The sequence below is a fragment of the Mus caroli genome, unplaced genomic scaffold (genome assembly GCF_978045245.1).
Source record: "Mus caroli unplaced genomic scaffold, Mus_caroli_1 scaffold_2, whole genome shotgun sequence".
In the NCBI taxonomy this organism is placed as follows: domain Eukaryota; kingdom Metazoa; phylum Chordata; class Mammalia; order Rodentia; family Muridae; genus Mus; species Mus caroli.
In genome coordinates this window covers 121641804-121657619 of record NW_028227257.1, presented here as the reverse complement: position 1 = coordinate 121657619, position 15816 = coordinate 121641804, and the positions used below count along the sequence as shown (strand labels likewise).

Below are 15816 nucleotides of genomic sequence, written 5' to 3'. Positions count from 1 at the left end.
GAATCAGAGTTATAGATGGTTGTTACCCACCATGTGAATCCTGGAAAACAAACCTAGGTCCCCTCGAAGAGCAGCAAGTGATGTCTGCTGAGCCATCTCTTCAGCAGCCTCGCTCTGTTTTTCATGCACTAAATAATCCCACATACACAGTTCATTCTCAAGGAAGACTTTTCAAGAGTTTCTATACATTTGTCCCCATTTTGGACCCATGTTCCCTACCAGGTATTTAGGTACCATTATTCCTGTTTTCTTCATGAGAATGCCAGAGACCATGAAGATTTGGTGAAGATCTTCAAGCTTGTAAACATCAGTCATAGACCCTTGATGTTGGGTTGGATTTAATCTGAACTCTCACCCCTAGATGGGAAAGGTTCTCTAAGCCCATTCTTAGGGGACCTGGCTTTAGTCCAGGCTTCAGTACTCAAGAGCAGAACCTGGAACTCACAACTGCAGGCATTCCACTTCATAGCTTTGTAAGAAAACTTTTCAGAGCGAGGCAAATAGTTATCGCAAGGTACTTAACAAAGAAATACTGAAAAAGTTTAGAAGATGGAAACTTCGTTTTTCGACTAAATGCAGTGTTCACCGAGTTCCGTGACCTCTTACCATGAATCACATGAGTACTGTGGGGAATACGCAGCCACCTTCTGTCAAGCTTTGGTCTGTTACCATCTCCCTGATCTGTGGGCAGGCAGAAAGCAGCCTTTCTCAGATGCCCCATTCACCTGGCTTCTTGCTGGTTCAGACAAAGGAAGATGCCAGCTGTGGACATTTGGAGGGAAGGAGACAAGGCACAGCCAAAGCATCATCAGCATCACCCACCCTTCTCTTTTCGGAAGAGTCTCAGGTTCTCCGGTGCACCTGTTTTTCCATAGACGTGGTTCCAAATAGCTCTGAGGTTTTGGCCCATGGGGTGGGGTAGCACCCCGCTCCTTTGTCCCATCTCTCTGACCTAAGGGTGGCAGTGACCTCAGCAGCTGTCCACTTTCATGCTGCCCCACAGATCTCTGATTCTTCATTCTGGCATCTGCACAACTATCTTCTAACACTGAAGGCTGCTTGACTCCAAACCTCCAAGCAGTGTCTGCTTATTGGCTAGACTCCACCTATAGCCATGTGGACTCTGAACTTTGTATTTCACACGAACACTTTTAAATATTTATGAACATACAAAACAGGGCTGAAGAGATGGCTCCATGGTTAAGAGCACTGGCTGTTCTTGCAGAAGACCCAGGTTTGATTCTTAGCACCCTCATGGTATTTCACAACTCTAGGTTCAGGGTATCTGAAAACCTCTTCTGGCCTCTGTAAGCACTATACTCACATGCCACACAGACACACACATCCACATAACTACAAAATAATGCAAGTAAATCTTTTAAAAAAGAAATTGGGAATCAGAAACTGGACAAAAAATGTACATATTTCATACTTTCTCTACTATAAACTACTTCTCTGCTATAAAGTACTGTATAGCAGTGAAATATCAATAATGAACTTGAGAAGACAAGTTCCAAAGGGAATCTCATAATGCATGCTATTTCAAGCTGCTGTACACTGATGACTTTAACCTTGAGTTTATCTTTGTGCTCTTCTGGTTTCTGATTCAAAATTAGGGACAGGAGCAAACACATTAATCCAAAGAATGACTTCAAAAGGACAAAAATCAAGCCTTTTCCACAGAAGTTCCTGAGGCTGTTGTAATTTTGAAGTTTAAGAAAAATTAGGTAGGGGGTGTTGGTAAAAACATTTGGTTTCTACCTATTGAAAAATGAAAGAGTGTGTTATGTCTACAGTCTGGCACGTTAGCCCTTGAGTTAAGAATGTCTAAAACCAACTTTAAATTTCTACCATCTACAGTCTCTAAAGTTTCTTGCAACAGACAGAATTTTAAAATTAGATTCCTTTGACATATTTGGTCCATGTTGTACAAAAAATTAAAACACATTGGTGGAAGATGTGAACATATTTTTTATAGCTTAAGGAAAAAAATCAATGTTGTTGCCTTTGGGCTCAAAGAAAGGCCAATTAAATAGAATATAAAAGTAAAAAAAAAATCACGTACTATTTTTCATTGAACACTTCCAACACTTTGTGCAATGTCTTAATTGTTGTTTTTTGTTTTGTTTTGGGAAATTCAGCCATCAACTCTACTCGTATCCTTAGGCCACAAATGGAAAAGAAAAAAAAAGCTTTTAAAAGAACTCAAAGATTTAAAGTTGTATCTTCAGCAGAGATTTCTACATGATTCCAATTCATCTTCCTGGGTAACAAGCCATATAAAATCATCTTTAAGGTGATGATAATGTATGCAGAATGCTGGTGATTTAAAATACTTTGAGGAAAGAATGTCAAAAATAATGAATTCATTAAAAAATCAGAAAGAAAAGTCTACTTATGATTATCTAAGATAGGAAGCCCCGACTAAGCCTTCTGAAATACTACAAAAGACCTGTGGGTCCGAGAATCCACATTCAGAAATAGAACATCCATAAGCAGGGTACAGCTGGAGCATTAATGCATGTGTTCACACATTTGTCAAAATTCACCGGGATGTTCTGTGAGTGCTATCAATAAAGAACTGTCGACATAACAAAGAAATGCTACCCTAAGATGCAATTCTTCAGCTGACAGACTAGCAGTGGCTTAACAAAGTATTCTACAAGGCACTGGTGAAACATGCTCACTCTCAAACTCTAATGGGAATAGAAAATGATACAAGCCCCACAAAAGGTAATACAGCTATACATTAGATGTTTTCATTGATTAACTATGACCTAGTGACATCATTTATAGAAATATATCAGAAAAACAACTTGGCTAAGGTGTACAAAATTATTCACTGCTGCACCATTGACAATAGGAAAAGACTGGAGAACAAAAATTCCATCAGTAAGTGTTCTTTCCAAAGTAAATTGAACCCGAATCTGATCAATTCCCTAGATATGACTACCAATTTGCAGAGACTACAAAGAGAAAAACATGTTTCATGACACAATATCATGCAGTTGGCATAATTCAAACTGCAAGGAACTGTAAAGACCAATGACATGGCTTCTTTGAGACACAAATTACAAACTATGAGAGGATGCAGGAGGAAACCTAACAAAAGTGAATTACAATGCCTGGGTTGGGTTCAGGTGCCTCTCTGAATACATTTTGAGAAAATCTTCTGATGAAATCAAGGAAATTTAATAATACTAACTAGATCATGCAAACCATCGAGAAGTTGGTACTTACCTGCACAGTGGTAGAAAAAGATAGGGCCTTTACATTCTAATGTTTTAGAGTAACACACTAAATGTTAATGAGTGAACTATGACATCATCACTGACATAATTTTTCTTCAGGACAGTTTAGCACTGGGAAGTGTGTGGTCGCTCTGATAATAATAACTCTGGCATAAACAAAATGTGGCCGGCCGAAGCTGACCCTTTCTGATGCTGGATGACGTCACATAGTGACTAGGCGTACCATTCAAAGTAATTGCATTTATGTGTGTAATTTTCTCTGAGGGCTAAAAGATTTAATGGAAAGATGCTTGAATTGAACAAGAAGCTATATCCATCATCAGCAAAGAAATTCAAATAATTATGGAAATTGCTTTTAAACATAATGAATGGTGAATGGAGACACAGTGTACCAAAAACTGGCCTCAGTTTCCAGCTCAGATCCACTACGCAGCTTCAGATTAGAGATCAGTCTTTGGAGGGCTTGGCATTTACTTCAGCGTCTCACCTGGCATGATCATGCTCAGTGACACAGGAATTATACCGAACAGCGTCATATCCACCCCACACTCCCATGTCACTAACGGTCTCCTGTCAAGTGGCTGAGCAGTCCACATCTAGCCTGAGGTGCCATTTTCCTGATGGGTCCACGTGTCACCATCCTACCTCCCTGGATCTATTTAATATTGCCAGAGTAAAGTGCCGTGACCGTTAACAAACAATGACAGATAAGACTGTGAATTTTATCTGTAAAAAGTTGAGCACGTAAGTAATGAAATAAACAGGGAAATAGACATGATTAATACAAATATATGAGTACATTGTTATCCACATGACATAAGATATAATTACTCTTTGAGCCTGTATAAATTTCATTAGAATTTAAGTAATCATATAAGCAAGACTAACAGAGATGACATTGGTAATTCTAACTAGTACAGACTGTTTGGCATATAAGCATCTGTAACGTTAAAATATATTTTAGGAGCTTTATTTACAGTTATTTGATTCTATTTAAGTCCTGGGTCTTTTAAGGAAACTCTATTTAGGAATTACTTGCATTTAGGAATTACAAGCAACATGTCAATGTGAAGTCTCTAAATTGAATGAGAAAAGTTCCAAAATCTATGTACAGTTACACTCCTCACATACCTTCCTTTGTCCAGATATAATAAAAATGTAAATTACATGAAGAAAAATCAAAGTCTTAAAAAATTACATAGTAGTTCTCCGAACACATTCATTCTCACTAGCCGAAATGCAAAACAACAGCTAAGACACTACTTCTTAAAAAAAAAATACTTTGTTGTCTTATGAATTGTGGGAATTAAAACCTGGAATCAAAAACTTAGCAGAATGATCAATGCAGACGCAGACATCTTCAACAATTACCGAAACTGAAAAGGTACAAAATTTGGGTGCCATTATTTCTAAAAATATGTAACCAGAAAGTATCTTTGAGGATTATCTTCCCTTATAAACAAAGAGTCAGCAATGCAACTTACGCTGGAGCTGACAGCAGGGCCTACATTGCCTCACAGGTGTGAATCCAGGGGCCTGAGGTGACATCTAGCAGCTGACACTGGAGAACATCTTCTGGTCCTGCACTTAGTGTTAAAAATGTAAAGCTTTTAGTAATTAAGGTCTTAAATGTAGCTTGGATAGGGAACGTACAATTAAAGAGAATTTGGCCTTGAGCAAATACTGAATTTAACACTCAATTAACTATTCAACATTCAACCCAAATGCCTTTTGTAATGCATCTCGGATGGATGAGTGGGAGGGTGGGTGGATGGATGGATGGATGGATGGATGGATGGATGGATGGATGGACAGATAATGAACAAAATTAGGAACAAATATTTATATATTCTAATGTTGACAAAGATGAAGAGGATATGTTTGTAATACTTTTGCTTCAGAAAGAAACTTGATAGATCTCAATACACTAAAAATATTTATTAATTTTGGGATAGAGGATTCTAACACATGGGAATGCCTCTGTATGAAGGTTTTGTGGTAGCAGGATTCCCAACATCACAGAATTAAAGACAATTCACACAATTTTACTATCCTCAATTCAGTTATGCTTGTCACTTGGTTTTGTTTTATTTTTGTTATTGAGACAGAATTTTGCTATGTAGCCTAGGCTAGCCTTAAACCACAATCTCCTGCCTCAGATTCTTGAGCACGGAGATTTCTTAGTTCTAAAAATTCTTATCTATCTGCTGTCTGTCTGTCTGTCTGTCTGTCTCTGTGTGTTTGTCTCTGTTTCTCTCTCTGTGTTTTCTGTCTCTTTCTCTGTATGTCTGCTCCGTGTGTGTGTGTGTGTGTGTGTGTGTGTGTGTGTGTGTGTGTGTGTGTGTTTGTGGTTCTGTCTGACTCTCTCTCTCTCTCTCTTTCTCCCTGTATGTGTCTCTGTTTGTCTCTGTCTGTCTCTGTTCTCTCTCTCTCTCTCTCTCTGTCTGTCTCTCTCTGTCTCTCTCTGTTTCTCTCTCTCTCTGTCTCTCTCTCTCTCTCTCTCCGTGTGTGTGTGTGTTTGTGTGTATGTGTATTATATGTAATTAGAGGCATGTATGAGCTCTGGAGGACATGGAATAACCATGGGTGTCTTCCCTTGCCTTCCACTTTCTTTGAGACAGGGTCTCAAAAGACCCTCTCTGCTGTTACATGTGCAGGCTAACTGGCCTGTGATCTTCCAAGCATTCTCCTTCCCTTGTCTCCCATCTCACTGTAAGAGGGCTAGATTACAGAAGGCACATCTGTCTTTCTGATGGGTTGTGAGGGTGGGGACTCAGGTCCTCATGCTCATGTGGCAGGCACTGTGCACACTGGGGTGTCTCAGGAGATCTGCTTAGTTAACTGTTAGTTGTTCTTGCCATCTCAAGTCCAGTGACATTTCCTAAAAAAGGGACTTTCCTAACATTCCTTCGGGATCAGATCCAACAGGAAGCATGCTTTTCTGTTTGTACTTATGCTTATATATTGTATAAATATAGTATTGTATGAATAATTATATTTATACATTATATTTATTCCTGGGCTTGATAGACCACCTCTTTATTCCAGCAAACAGTGCCTTCCACAAGGGTAAGGGAATACAGAATGCTATTCATATTCTGTCTGCAGGGCTAAATAGCAGACAAAGCCTAAATTTTATAGTCTGTACTGATTAAATAATACAGGAAATAATAATACAAAGATAATATGATGTAAAATGTTAGGAGGAAACATATAAGATTTCATATACATGCTTACAATGGATAATAATAAAATACATATTAAATATGTATCAATATATGTTTGCAAAGTCTCAGAACATAAGTCATAAACTGCTCTTCCAGGAGGATTGTCATGGGCTTTTCAGTAAAACTACATGAAATGTCTGCTTAATATGACAATAATTTACAGTTAAACCTGAACCAAGCACACCGTGCCTTGCTTTGTTAAGTAGTCGCCTAGTTTGTGCTAATATAGCTGATGGAGATCTGTAATTTCTCTAGACTAAGGTACACATGTACTTTGCATTTGGAAGAATTGTCTTTTAAATGATACTTTTAATAAAGGCCACACATATCATAAAAGTTTAAATATAAAGGAAAACTTGTAAAATGACATACTACTTTACCAGGTTTTTCAATGCAACCAAGCAACAACAACAACATCAACAATGCTATTTCTAATGAATTCTATTCTTTGCATGAGGAAACCAGGCCATGTGAGTAATCCCCAGAGATACATAGCTCTAAAATACTACGCACATTCATTTGCACATGGCTCCTTTGAATCTAGTCAAGGTTACCCTTTGCATGGCATTGGCCACCTACTGGAGGGGGAAAAATAAGAAAGTTCTAGAATAAAAAATACCCAAAGGCATATTTATATGTTGTCGGGGAAAGAGCACTAAATCAGGAAATAAAGAGTGGCACTTACCAGAATATTTTCCTTTTCCTAGTGTGTTAGAAATCGTTGAAAGCTAATAAAATAACTATCTTTCCAAAAATAAAGTTCAATGTAGACGTAACCATGATGCTACAAACTATTGTAGTGCATGTAAATTATATCATGTCATGGCCGGGATAGCCCATGAGTGTTAGCTGCTGCTCTCTGCTGTTAACAGTTGGAGATTCCGAAACCCAATCTGGACAGCTACCTGTTTTGTAGTTTCAATCATATCTCCTAGCAGTTTTATGTTTACCAACCTTAAAAACAAAAACAAACAAACAAACAACCCCAAATCCCTCTAACCTTCTGCTCTGTGGAAGCAGACGCAGACTTTGTGGCTTTGGTTAGGGCACGTAACTGCTGGTAGTCCACCGGCTTATACCGGGAGCTCCTCGTTCCATCTTTCATATGGACTGCCAGGATATCTGTTTTTCATAAAGACAAAAATATGACAGATAAATAGTGTCATGTCATTCAAAATCAAATTTTAGTTTAAGCGGACAAAATAAGGTTAGATCACATTTTTATTTTTAAAAGCCAATAAAAGATAGTCACAACATTCATGATATACTGCATACCCTGTGTCTAGAGCCTCTTAGATCGTGGCTGCTGCCGTCCTTGTAAAGCATTGCTTCCAAAGGGCAAGAGAAGGAACAATTCTGCTAGAACTGACAATGAGCTAGAACATTGTCAATGCCAGAAATTACAATGCTATTCAGTTTACTTGTGTTTCAGACATTTTAAAAAATGTTAGGCATCAAAAGGAAATATTTAAACATAATACATTGTTCTATTAATCAAACTACATGAGGAGATACTGTAGCCATCAATAAATTTCTAACTCAAAAGCTAAATTTGAAAAAAAAGTTTTGTAAATTAACACTAAATATGTAACCATCCAAATAAGATTCTAACCGTGTGAAATACTTGTGTACTCACAACCCCAAGACATCTAATCTCCTAATTTAGTAGATTAACCTTATTGATGAATCACAGGAAGAAGTCCACCAAAGCCATGGCTTAAATCACAGTAACCTGAACAACTCTAACAAAAACGCACATTTGCATCAATATGAATAGCTAATGTCTACTACAAGAGAATCCAAATGTCTTCAGAAAAACCACATCAGAAGCAGGCAGCGCTGTCCTGTCCACAGCTTGGGGCTAAAACAGATCCTGTGCAGGAGAGCTGGCCAGTCATTCTGTGTAAGCAAAGCCAGTTTTCTTCATAGACTGTAGAAATCAGCATTCTGCATTTGTATCATTTCAAAACTGCATAACATTCTATAAATCAAAAAGGACAGATGGAAGTAGGGTAAAAAAATACCTGAGCTGTCATTTCTCTGAATCATCATGAAGGGCCAATCTCTCCTATTCATGCTTTCCGTATCTGTCAAGAAGCAGGGAACAGTTTAAATTTTACAGACCGATTTTCTAATGGTTTTAAAGCTGCATTCACTTAATTATTTTCAAAAGTGATAACCAGGAGTGGATATTATAACTCTATATTCCAGGGTATTTTTTTTCTATGCCACTTGTGTGTTTGCGCGCGCGTGCATGCGTGTGTGTGTGTGTGTGTGTGTGTGTGTGTGCATGTGTGTACACTAGTTAAAGTATACATGTGGGGTTCATGTGTATGTATGTGCAGAGGCAGTCTTGAGAGGTTAACCTCTGGTATTCTGCTATTCTCAAGGGGCAACCCCCATGGTTTTTTTGAAACAGAGTCTCTCATGGGATCTTGGAGCCCACTGATCAGATTGTCTCTGCCTTCTGAGTGCTGAGGTCAAGCACATACCACCATGCCAAGCTTTTCTCCACAGCTAGAGATCTAACCGGGTCCTTGTACTTGTGTGGTGAGCACTTTGCTGACCAGTCCCTTTCCCTGGTCCCTCTTCTGTGCCAGTCTTGTTCTTTGCCACTCCTTCTCTTTCCCTCCTAATTCTCCTTTATGCAATTGCCCCAACTGACAGATACTTGGTGATTGGGAAGGGGCATAGGTCTTAAATTTGGGGAAGAAAAGAGACATCAGTTGAAGAATTAGCTCCTCCCTCTTCCTCAGTGTGGTGAACGTGGAGGTGTGCGATCCTTTCCAGGAGTGACTTACTGCAGTGGGAACTAGTCTGCAAGCCACCTCTGCTGTCACCTTTCTCACTTTTTGGACTCAGCTCATCTAAAGGCACACCTTCTGGGGACAGACAGCCCCTGCCCACTGATGAGGCAACACGGGTTATAAAGCAAGCTTGTCCCAAGCCAATATGTGCTCATGTGGAAAACGTACTTCACAGCTTCCTGCTGCCTTAGTTTTTACTTAGTTGTTCCATCCTGGCTCCTCCTCCTTCCTGTCATAGGTGTGGATCCCTGATAAGCACCTTGCATCCCCCAGATCTGCCTCAAAACCTGCTCTCTGAGAATATGTCTGCAGCAGAACCGAAGTGAACAGGCATCTAGGAAAACTCACCTCCACTTCAGACAAGCTAATTAAATGGGGTTGAGTTCTAGCATCCTCATTTCATAAATTTTTGTTACACATATGGTATGGGAAACGACTCTCATCTACTGGCATTTGCAGAAACCTAAATCTTAAAGGGAGGAGAAAATACCAAAGGTCCCGTGACTTTTTGTAAACCCTGTAAAAAATATCATGTGTAGATTGCCCACCAGCTTTGGGAGTACGATTATAAATGCCAGTGTGTAATTAGCTCGTGGGTCTTTGGTCACAAGCATTCTGCTTTAAGGCTTTAATGACACTCGCACCCCTGCCTACAGCTGCTCTCTTGCACGACCTCTTACCAATAAACCGCTCCTAAAATTCACATCCTATCTGTCATTGTAAGAGCGGCTCTCACTTGAATGACACAGCCACACCTTTCCATCTGAATCAGAGAGGTCCTCTGGCTTCTCCCATCCTCTTCCTGTCTCTTCCATGATGATGCCTCTCCATCCTCACATTTGCATAATTTCCAGTTTGATCTTTGTCTCCTTTCCTAGATATGTACTGCACTGTATTTCCACTCATAGCCTGCAATGGTTACTCTTTGTTGGCTACTTGGTAGGATTTAGAATAACCTAGGAGAGACACCTTTGGATGTATTTGTGAGAACGTTCCCAGAGGAGTTACTGACGAGGGATGACGTGGGTGGGACCATTGCCTGGGCCAGAGTCACACAGTGAAGAGAAAGGAAAGGGCAGAGTGTGAGTTCCAGCATTCATCTCTGTCTGCAGACACAAGGTGACCAGACACTTGCCTCGTGCTCCCCCATACACACCCCATGCCTCCTTTCCATGATGGCAGAGGGATGTACTGCCCTCAAACTGGGAGCCAAAGCCAAACTCTTTAGTTGTGTTTGTGATACACTTTATCATGGCAACAAGAAATGAATTCATAGCATCCTAGTTAATTTGTTGTCAATCTGACACAAGCTGGAGTCATTTGGGAAGAGGAATCTTAACTGAGAGCTTGTGATTAGTGGTTGGTATGGGAGGGCCCCGCTCATTGTGGGTGGCGTCCATCCCTGGGCAGGTGGCCCTGGGTGGTATAAGAAAGCAAGATGAGCAAGCCATGAGGATTGAGCTAGTAAACAGTGTTCCTCTGTGACATTAGTTCTCGCCTCCAGGTTCTTGCCGTGAGTTCTTGCCCTGACTTCCCTCGATGATGCACTACAGTCCCCCAAGATAAGTCAACCACTTCCTCCCTGAGTTTGCTTTTGGTCATGCTCTTCATCACAGCAATAGAAACTTAACCAGGCCATTTGTCTTCAGTGCTTACACAAAATAGACTAAGTGTTCAACAAATGCTATTTGAGGACATGAATAAAATTTCTCTGGATGTCTTTGAGCTGCGCGGAAGAATGTTGATGTCAGTTTCTAAGTACACAGAAGCTCCTCTTTCCCAACCATGACTTTTGACTTCTTTTTATGTGCTTTAAGAGCATAACTTACAGACAGAAATGACAAACGTAGATGATTTTACCATTGGGTAAGTTAAATGAAAGAAGTGACGAGGGGCAAAACCAGAGGACATGGAGGGAAATGGAAGAGACAGAGAAATACTGCTTTCTATTTTATACTATAGGTACCAGACATATAAGGACATCTCCTCAAAAGAACCAATGAGAGGTTCTATTCTCAGGCTTCCTATACCTTGTCTATGGCTTTCACTGCTTTCTCCCCAACTTACCTTTCTGTTTGTGTCTTTCTCTAGCTGGGCTATCTCACTAGCCCTCTGGTTTATAAGATTAGTTTTTAGATCTGGAATCATTTTTCTTGGCATTGAAATTCAAAGCTTCAGGGAATGAAGCAAAATGAGTCTTCCCATTCCCTTTTCTGCTACCTTGGTTTATCAGGGCCATATCTTATATAGTCTCTTCTCTTGGCTTGCTGAGGAGAGCCATACAAACCATACTGTACTCCTTACCACCTAGATGTGGTTCCAATTTTATTCATTTTTTACATTTATATATACATTTACTTACGGGTGTGTGCGCACACACGCATTAGTGAGCACGTGTGTGCCGTGGTACACATGTAGAGATGAGAGGATCACCTAAAGACCTGCTTCTCTCCTTGCACCATTTAAGCTCCATGGATCAATCTTGGTTCACCAGGCTTGGCAGCACTTAACCTGGTGAGCCATCTAACCAGTCCCAAATTTCAAGTATAAGTATAAAAATCTCACCCTAAGGTGACATCTAGGAATCAGCTTGGTAACCAAAAGCCCAATTTTTCTTCATGAACTTGCAATCTAGCTTGGCTGACCAAGCTATATATAAAACTCATACTTACTTAAATCTTTTGACATAATTACTCTTTGCCTTTCTACACTATTGTACACTTCTAAGGAATCATTAAATTTGGGCAAAAATTGATTTGAATAAAAATTGATTCATTTATAGTGTAGACATTCAGACTTAGAACTTGGAAACTTTATAAACAATTGTCTTGGTCCAGCTTCTCCTTCTAGCATTTGGGATGCCTAAGACTCAGGAGGACCACAAAGATCTGACAACTAGTGTCTAGCAGAGCCACTTCACCTAATAAAATGTTCTGAAAAAAAAGGCTTAACTCACGATCAGTATGGCAAACAAACCCAAGCTGAGATGAAATTGTTGGGTGGCAAGCCACCAAAACGAGTTTTCCCTGTTCACTGTGAACATCCACACAGTGTGCAAAGCTTGCAGATTATTTCATTGCAAAGGACTCCCCTAGCTCCTTGAGGGTTTGACACAGTTCTTAAAATCTCAGAAGAACACAATACATAGTTCCCATGCATTTCAGAAAAAATATTGTCGAGCTATGCTAACAGCAACTCTTCCAGATTCAAGAACAAATGCACGCCGCCCAAGCCATTACTGCTCTGCTAGCAAGTGACAAGTCCAGCCCATTTAAATGTTTTAGGGTGAGTATCTGCTGCTTGAACTTGGGTCTGCCATGCTAAATCGTTAGGAGTACTTGGTTTTAGAAGGTACTCTGTACGTACATTATGTGACAGTCTAGAACGTGTTTGAATGTTGTCAAAATGTTAAGCCTTCTTGATACATTTAATTACTGGAAACATTTAAAACTAATGCATTTAGGAAAAGTTTTTATAGAGTATAGGATGAATACTTTTATACACAATGTATTAATAGTTTTTCAGTGGCAAGAGATTTGAGAAGCTTTTTAGTGTAAAGTTCCATTATTATAGATCTGGTAGAGAGGCAGGGATGGGTGGGTGGATGAGGAGGGAGCAACTTCTTAGAGGAAGGGGGAGGGGCTCGTGGAAGGGAGACCAGGAAGGGAGATAACATTTGAAATGTAAAAAATATAATGATTAATTTAAAAAAAGAAACAAATTAACAAACACACGTGGGCTTAACTAAGTCTCTACAAGGCAGATGAAAAGTCGAGACTTCTCTAACGATGAGAAAAATAATTCTCAGGATTATAATTTATAAAGGGGAGTTGTTGTATAAAAGGCATTCTAGTTTGCATAACGTTTTTGCCCTGGAAAAACTGATGGAGCCAAATGGGAAATGACTAGAACTAATAATGATTAGACTGCTCAGCTGCCTAACAAATACTCAACTTAAGAGATCTGTTGTTGGCTTTTTCTGATGCTATTAAAAGTTATTTTCATTTGTTTTCTGGGGGAGAAACTTTTAATATACTGAGGAGGAAAGAGTTATATTTAGACTTAAAAATTGGAAGCTCTATAGCTAGTTCATTCTTGCTGAACTCCATATTAACTGTGTGGACATATGGATTAATCAGTTACCCATGAGAATAAGATTCCTAAGATAACAAGGATTTTACCAAACAACCTAAGATTGTTAACTGCATTCAAAAGCTTTCATATGGTATTAAATTATCATCTGTTCCATCTGACAGCTCTCAAAACACTTTAAAAGTTAGTTCAAATAGTATGACCAGAGTCTACCTTGAGCGGCTCTTTATTCCCCAATAGCCAAAATTCCTCTTTAAATTCTAAGCAGAATGGGGCTTGTTCATTCCATTATAAAACATTCGGCATTCTAGTTTGCATAACGTTTTTGCCCTGGAAAAACTGATGGAGCCAAATGGGAAATGACTAGAACTAATAATGATTAGACTGCTCAGCTGCCTAACAAATACTCCATGATAAATCCAAGCACAATGGGAAAGATCTAACTCTAAAGAAAAAGCAAGCAAAATAAGGTGTCTAGGAATAAATGGCTTAAGCAACTTAAGAGATCTGTTCTCTAAAAAGCTGCAAAAAGCATAGGTCGGAAATAATGGGAAATCTGAGCAGAAAGTCATCTCTGGGATGTAGATGTAGGCTTGGAGTTAATTCTGACTTCATTTTTGCTAAAGCATAGTTTCTAAACTTTTATCACAAAAGGGAACACCCAGCCCATGTGCACGCACGCACACACACACACACACACACACACACACACACACCACATGAACATACACATAACACATGAACACACACACACACAAGAACTAAGCTTCTAGTGGTCACTTCACCATTTATAGGGAAAACTCTATGACAGTTTCTATTATAAGAGAACCCAAATTTTATGTTATCAAGAATCTTTTAAGACATAAAATTATAAATGTGTGAAAGAATAACTAACTACACTGAAACATAATTCAGCCATTTCTTACAATCTTTTCTACTAAAAGACGGGACATACTAAAATATAGTTTGCTAATCTTACAATGAGAAAATTCTCAAGGTCATTTTTAGTATTCTGTAAATTACAAGTAAACCGCTTAATTTATTCAATATTAAGGTACTTCCTAAATTAATGTCAAATTACATAGAAAATTAATCCTGAAAAATTGTCCAGCTTGGGACTGGAGAGATGACTCAGAGGTTAAGAGCACTGGCTGCTCTTTCAGAGGTTCTGACTTCAATTTCCAGCAACCACATGGTGGCTCGCAACCATCTGTAATGGCATCTGATGCCCTCTTCTGGCATGTCTGAGAACAGTGACAGTGTACTCATACATAAAATAAATAAATCTTTAAAAAGAGATTATTATCCAGCTCTAATCAGCCCTGATACACAGAAATTATTTTCAATATATTTCTATGCACACACAAGTACTAGTGTAATCTGTATACAAATGCAATAGTGGCATATGCACTTGTACACATTGGTTTTTATTTAATGATATAACTTGGCCACTTTTTTCTTGTCAGTCTATTACTTTGCCCCTGTTCATAAATCTACATAGAGCTTAATGGCTCTATGTAGTATAATTATAATTATATATAGTATATATTATAATATATATAATATAATATATATATTATATATATAATATATATAATATAGTATATATTATAATATAATGAATATATTCATTAATGTACTGAAAACAAACATCTGAGAAAAACACTTCCATTTTAAAGCATTGATTTAGTTGTTTTATATGTGGGAGAGACGGGGTGTGAGTTGTATATGCTGTGAGCTTGTATGTGTGGAGGTCAGAGAACAATGCACAGGAGTCACATTGTTCTTCCACTCTGTGGGTACCAGAGAATGGACTGGGGCCATCGGGCTTGCAAGTGAGTGAGTGTCTTTGTCCACTGAGTCATCTTGTTGGTTCAAGAAAGAAATTTTTCTAGAAAAAAAATCCAATCCACCCTTGCACTGGAAAACAAAATCAATAATCAGACAAGAGATCTATAAAATCTCTGCCCCTCTCATAATTCATAAACATTGGCATATGAAGCAAATTCCACATATAGTCAAATTTTTAGGAATGTCTAGGTTTTTATGTCTGCAATAGTTCAGAGAGACTAAATCAACCTTGATTTAAAAAAAAATGACTCAAACGCAAACCTACTTATCCCAATGCTTTTCCAGCTTGAAGAAGTGATTTGAGTAGAGAGGAAAAGAGGCAAGAGGGGCCAGTCTCTGTGAATCTCTAGAATTCCATAGAAAAGTGTGATACCAAACAAAATTGGCCTCAGGCCCATCCTCTCTTTATAACTTCCAACACCATCACAATAACCTAATAGCCTAAGATAAAAGGCACACACTGATCTCTTAAGGCGATGTGTTCTGCATTGTAAGGCAGGAGAGAATGGGTAGGTTTACATGGCCTGTGCCGATAGGGTTAGACATTCTGACAAGAAACCATGATTGGTTAAGGTCAGGGTTAGGGTT

General features: G+C 38.9%; 1 protein-coding gene across 3 annotated transcripts in view; it reads right to left on the bottom strand.

Moving 5' to 3' along the window:
* Positions 1-15816, bottom strand: part of Ccdc148 (coiled-coil domain containing 148) — a 274321-nt gene that overhangs the window by 178527 nt on the left and 79978 nt on the right. For 2 of the 3 annotated variants that reach the window (XM_085834898.1, XM_021155863.2), the window contains exons 2-3: positions 8503-8565; positions 7479-7600 (exon numbers count right to left, since the gene is read on the bottom strand). In XM_085834898.1, the coding sequence (XP_085691024.1) occupies positions 7479-7600; positions 8503-8554 (174 nt within the window). In that variant the 5' untranslated portion in view covers positions 8555-8565. Of the gene's footprint in view, positions 1-4735; positions 4810-7478; positions 7601-8502; positions 8566-15816 lie in introns of those variants that run through there. The other variant, XM_085834899.1, reaches the window with a different exon arrangement.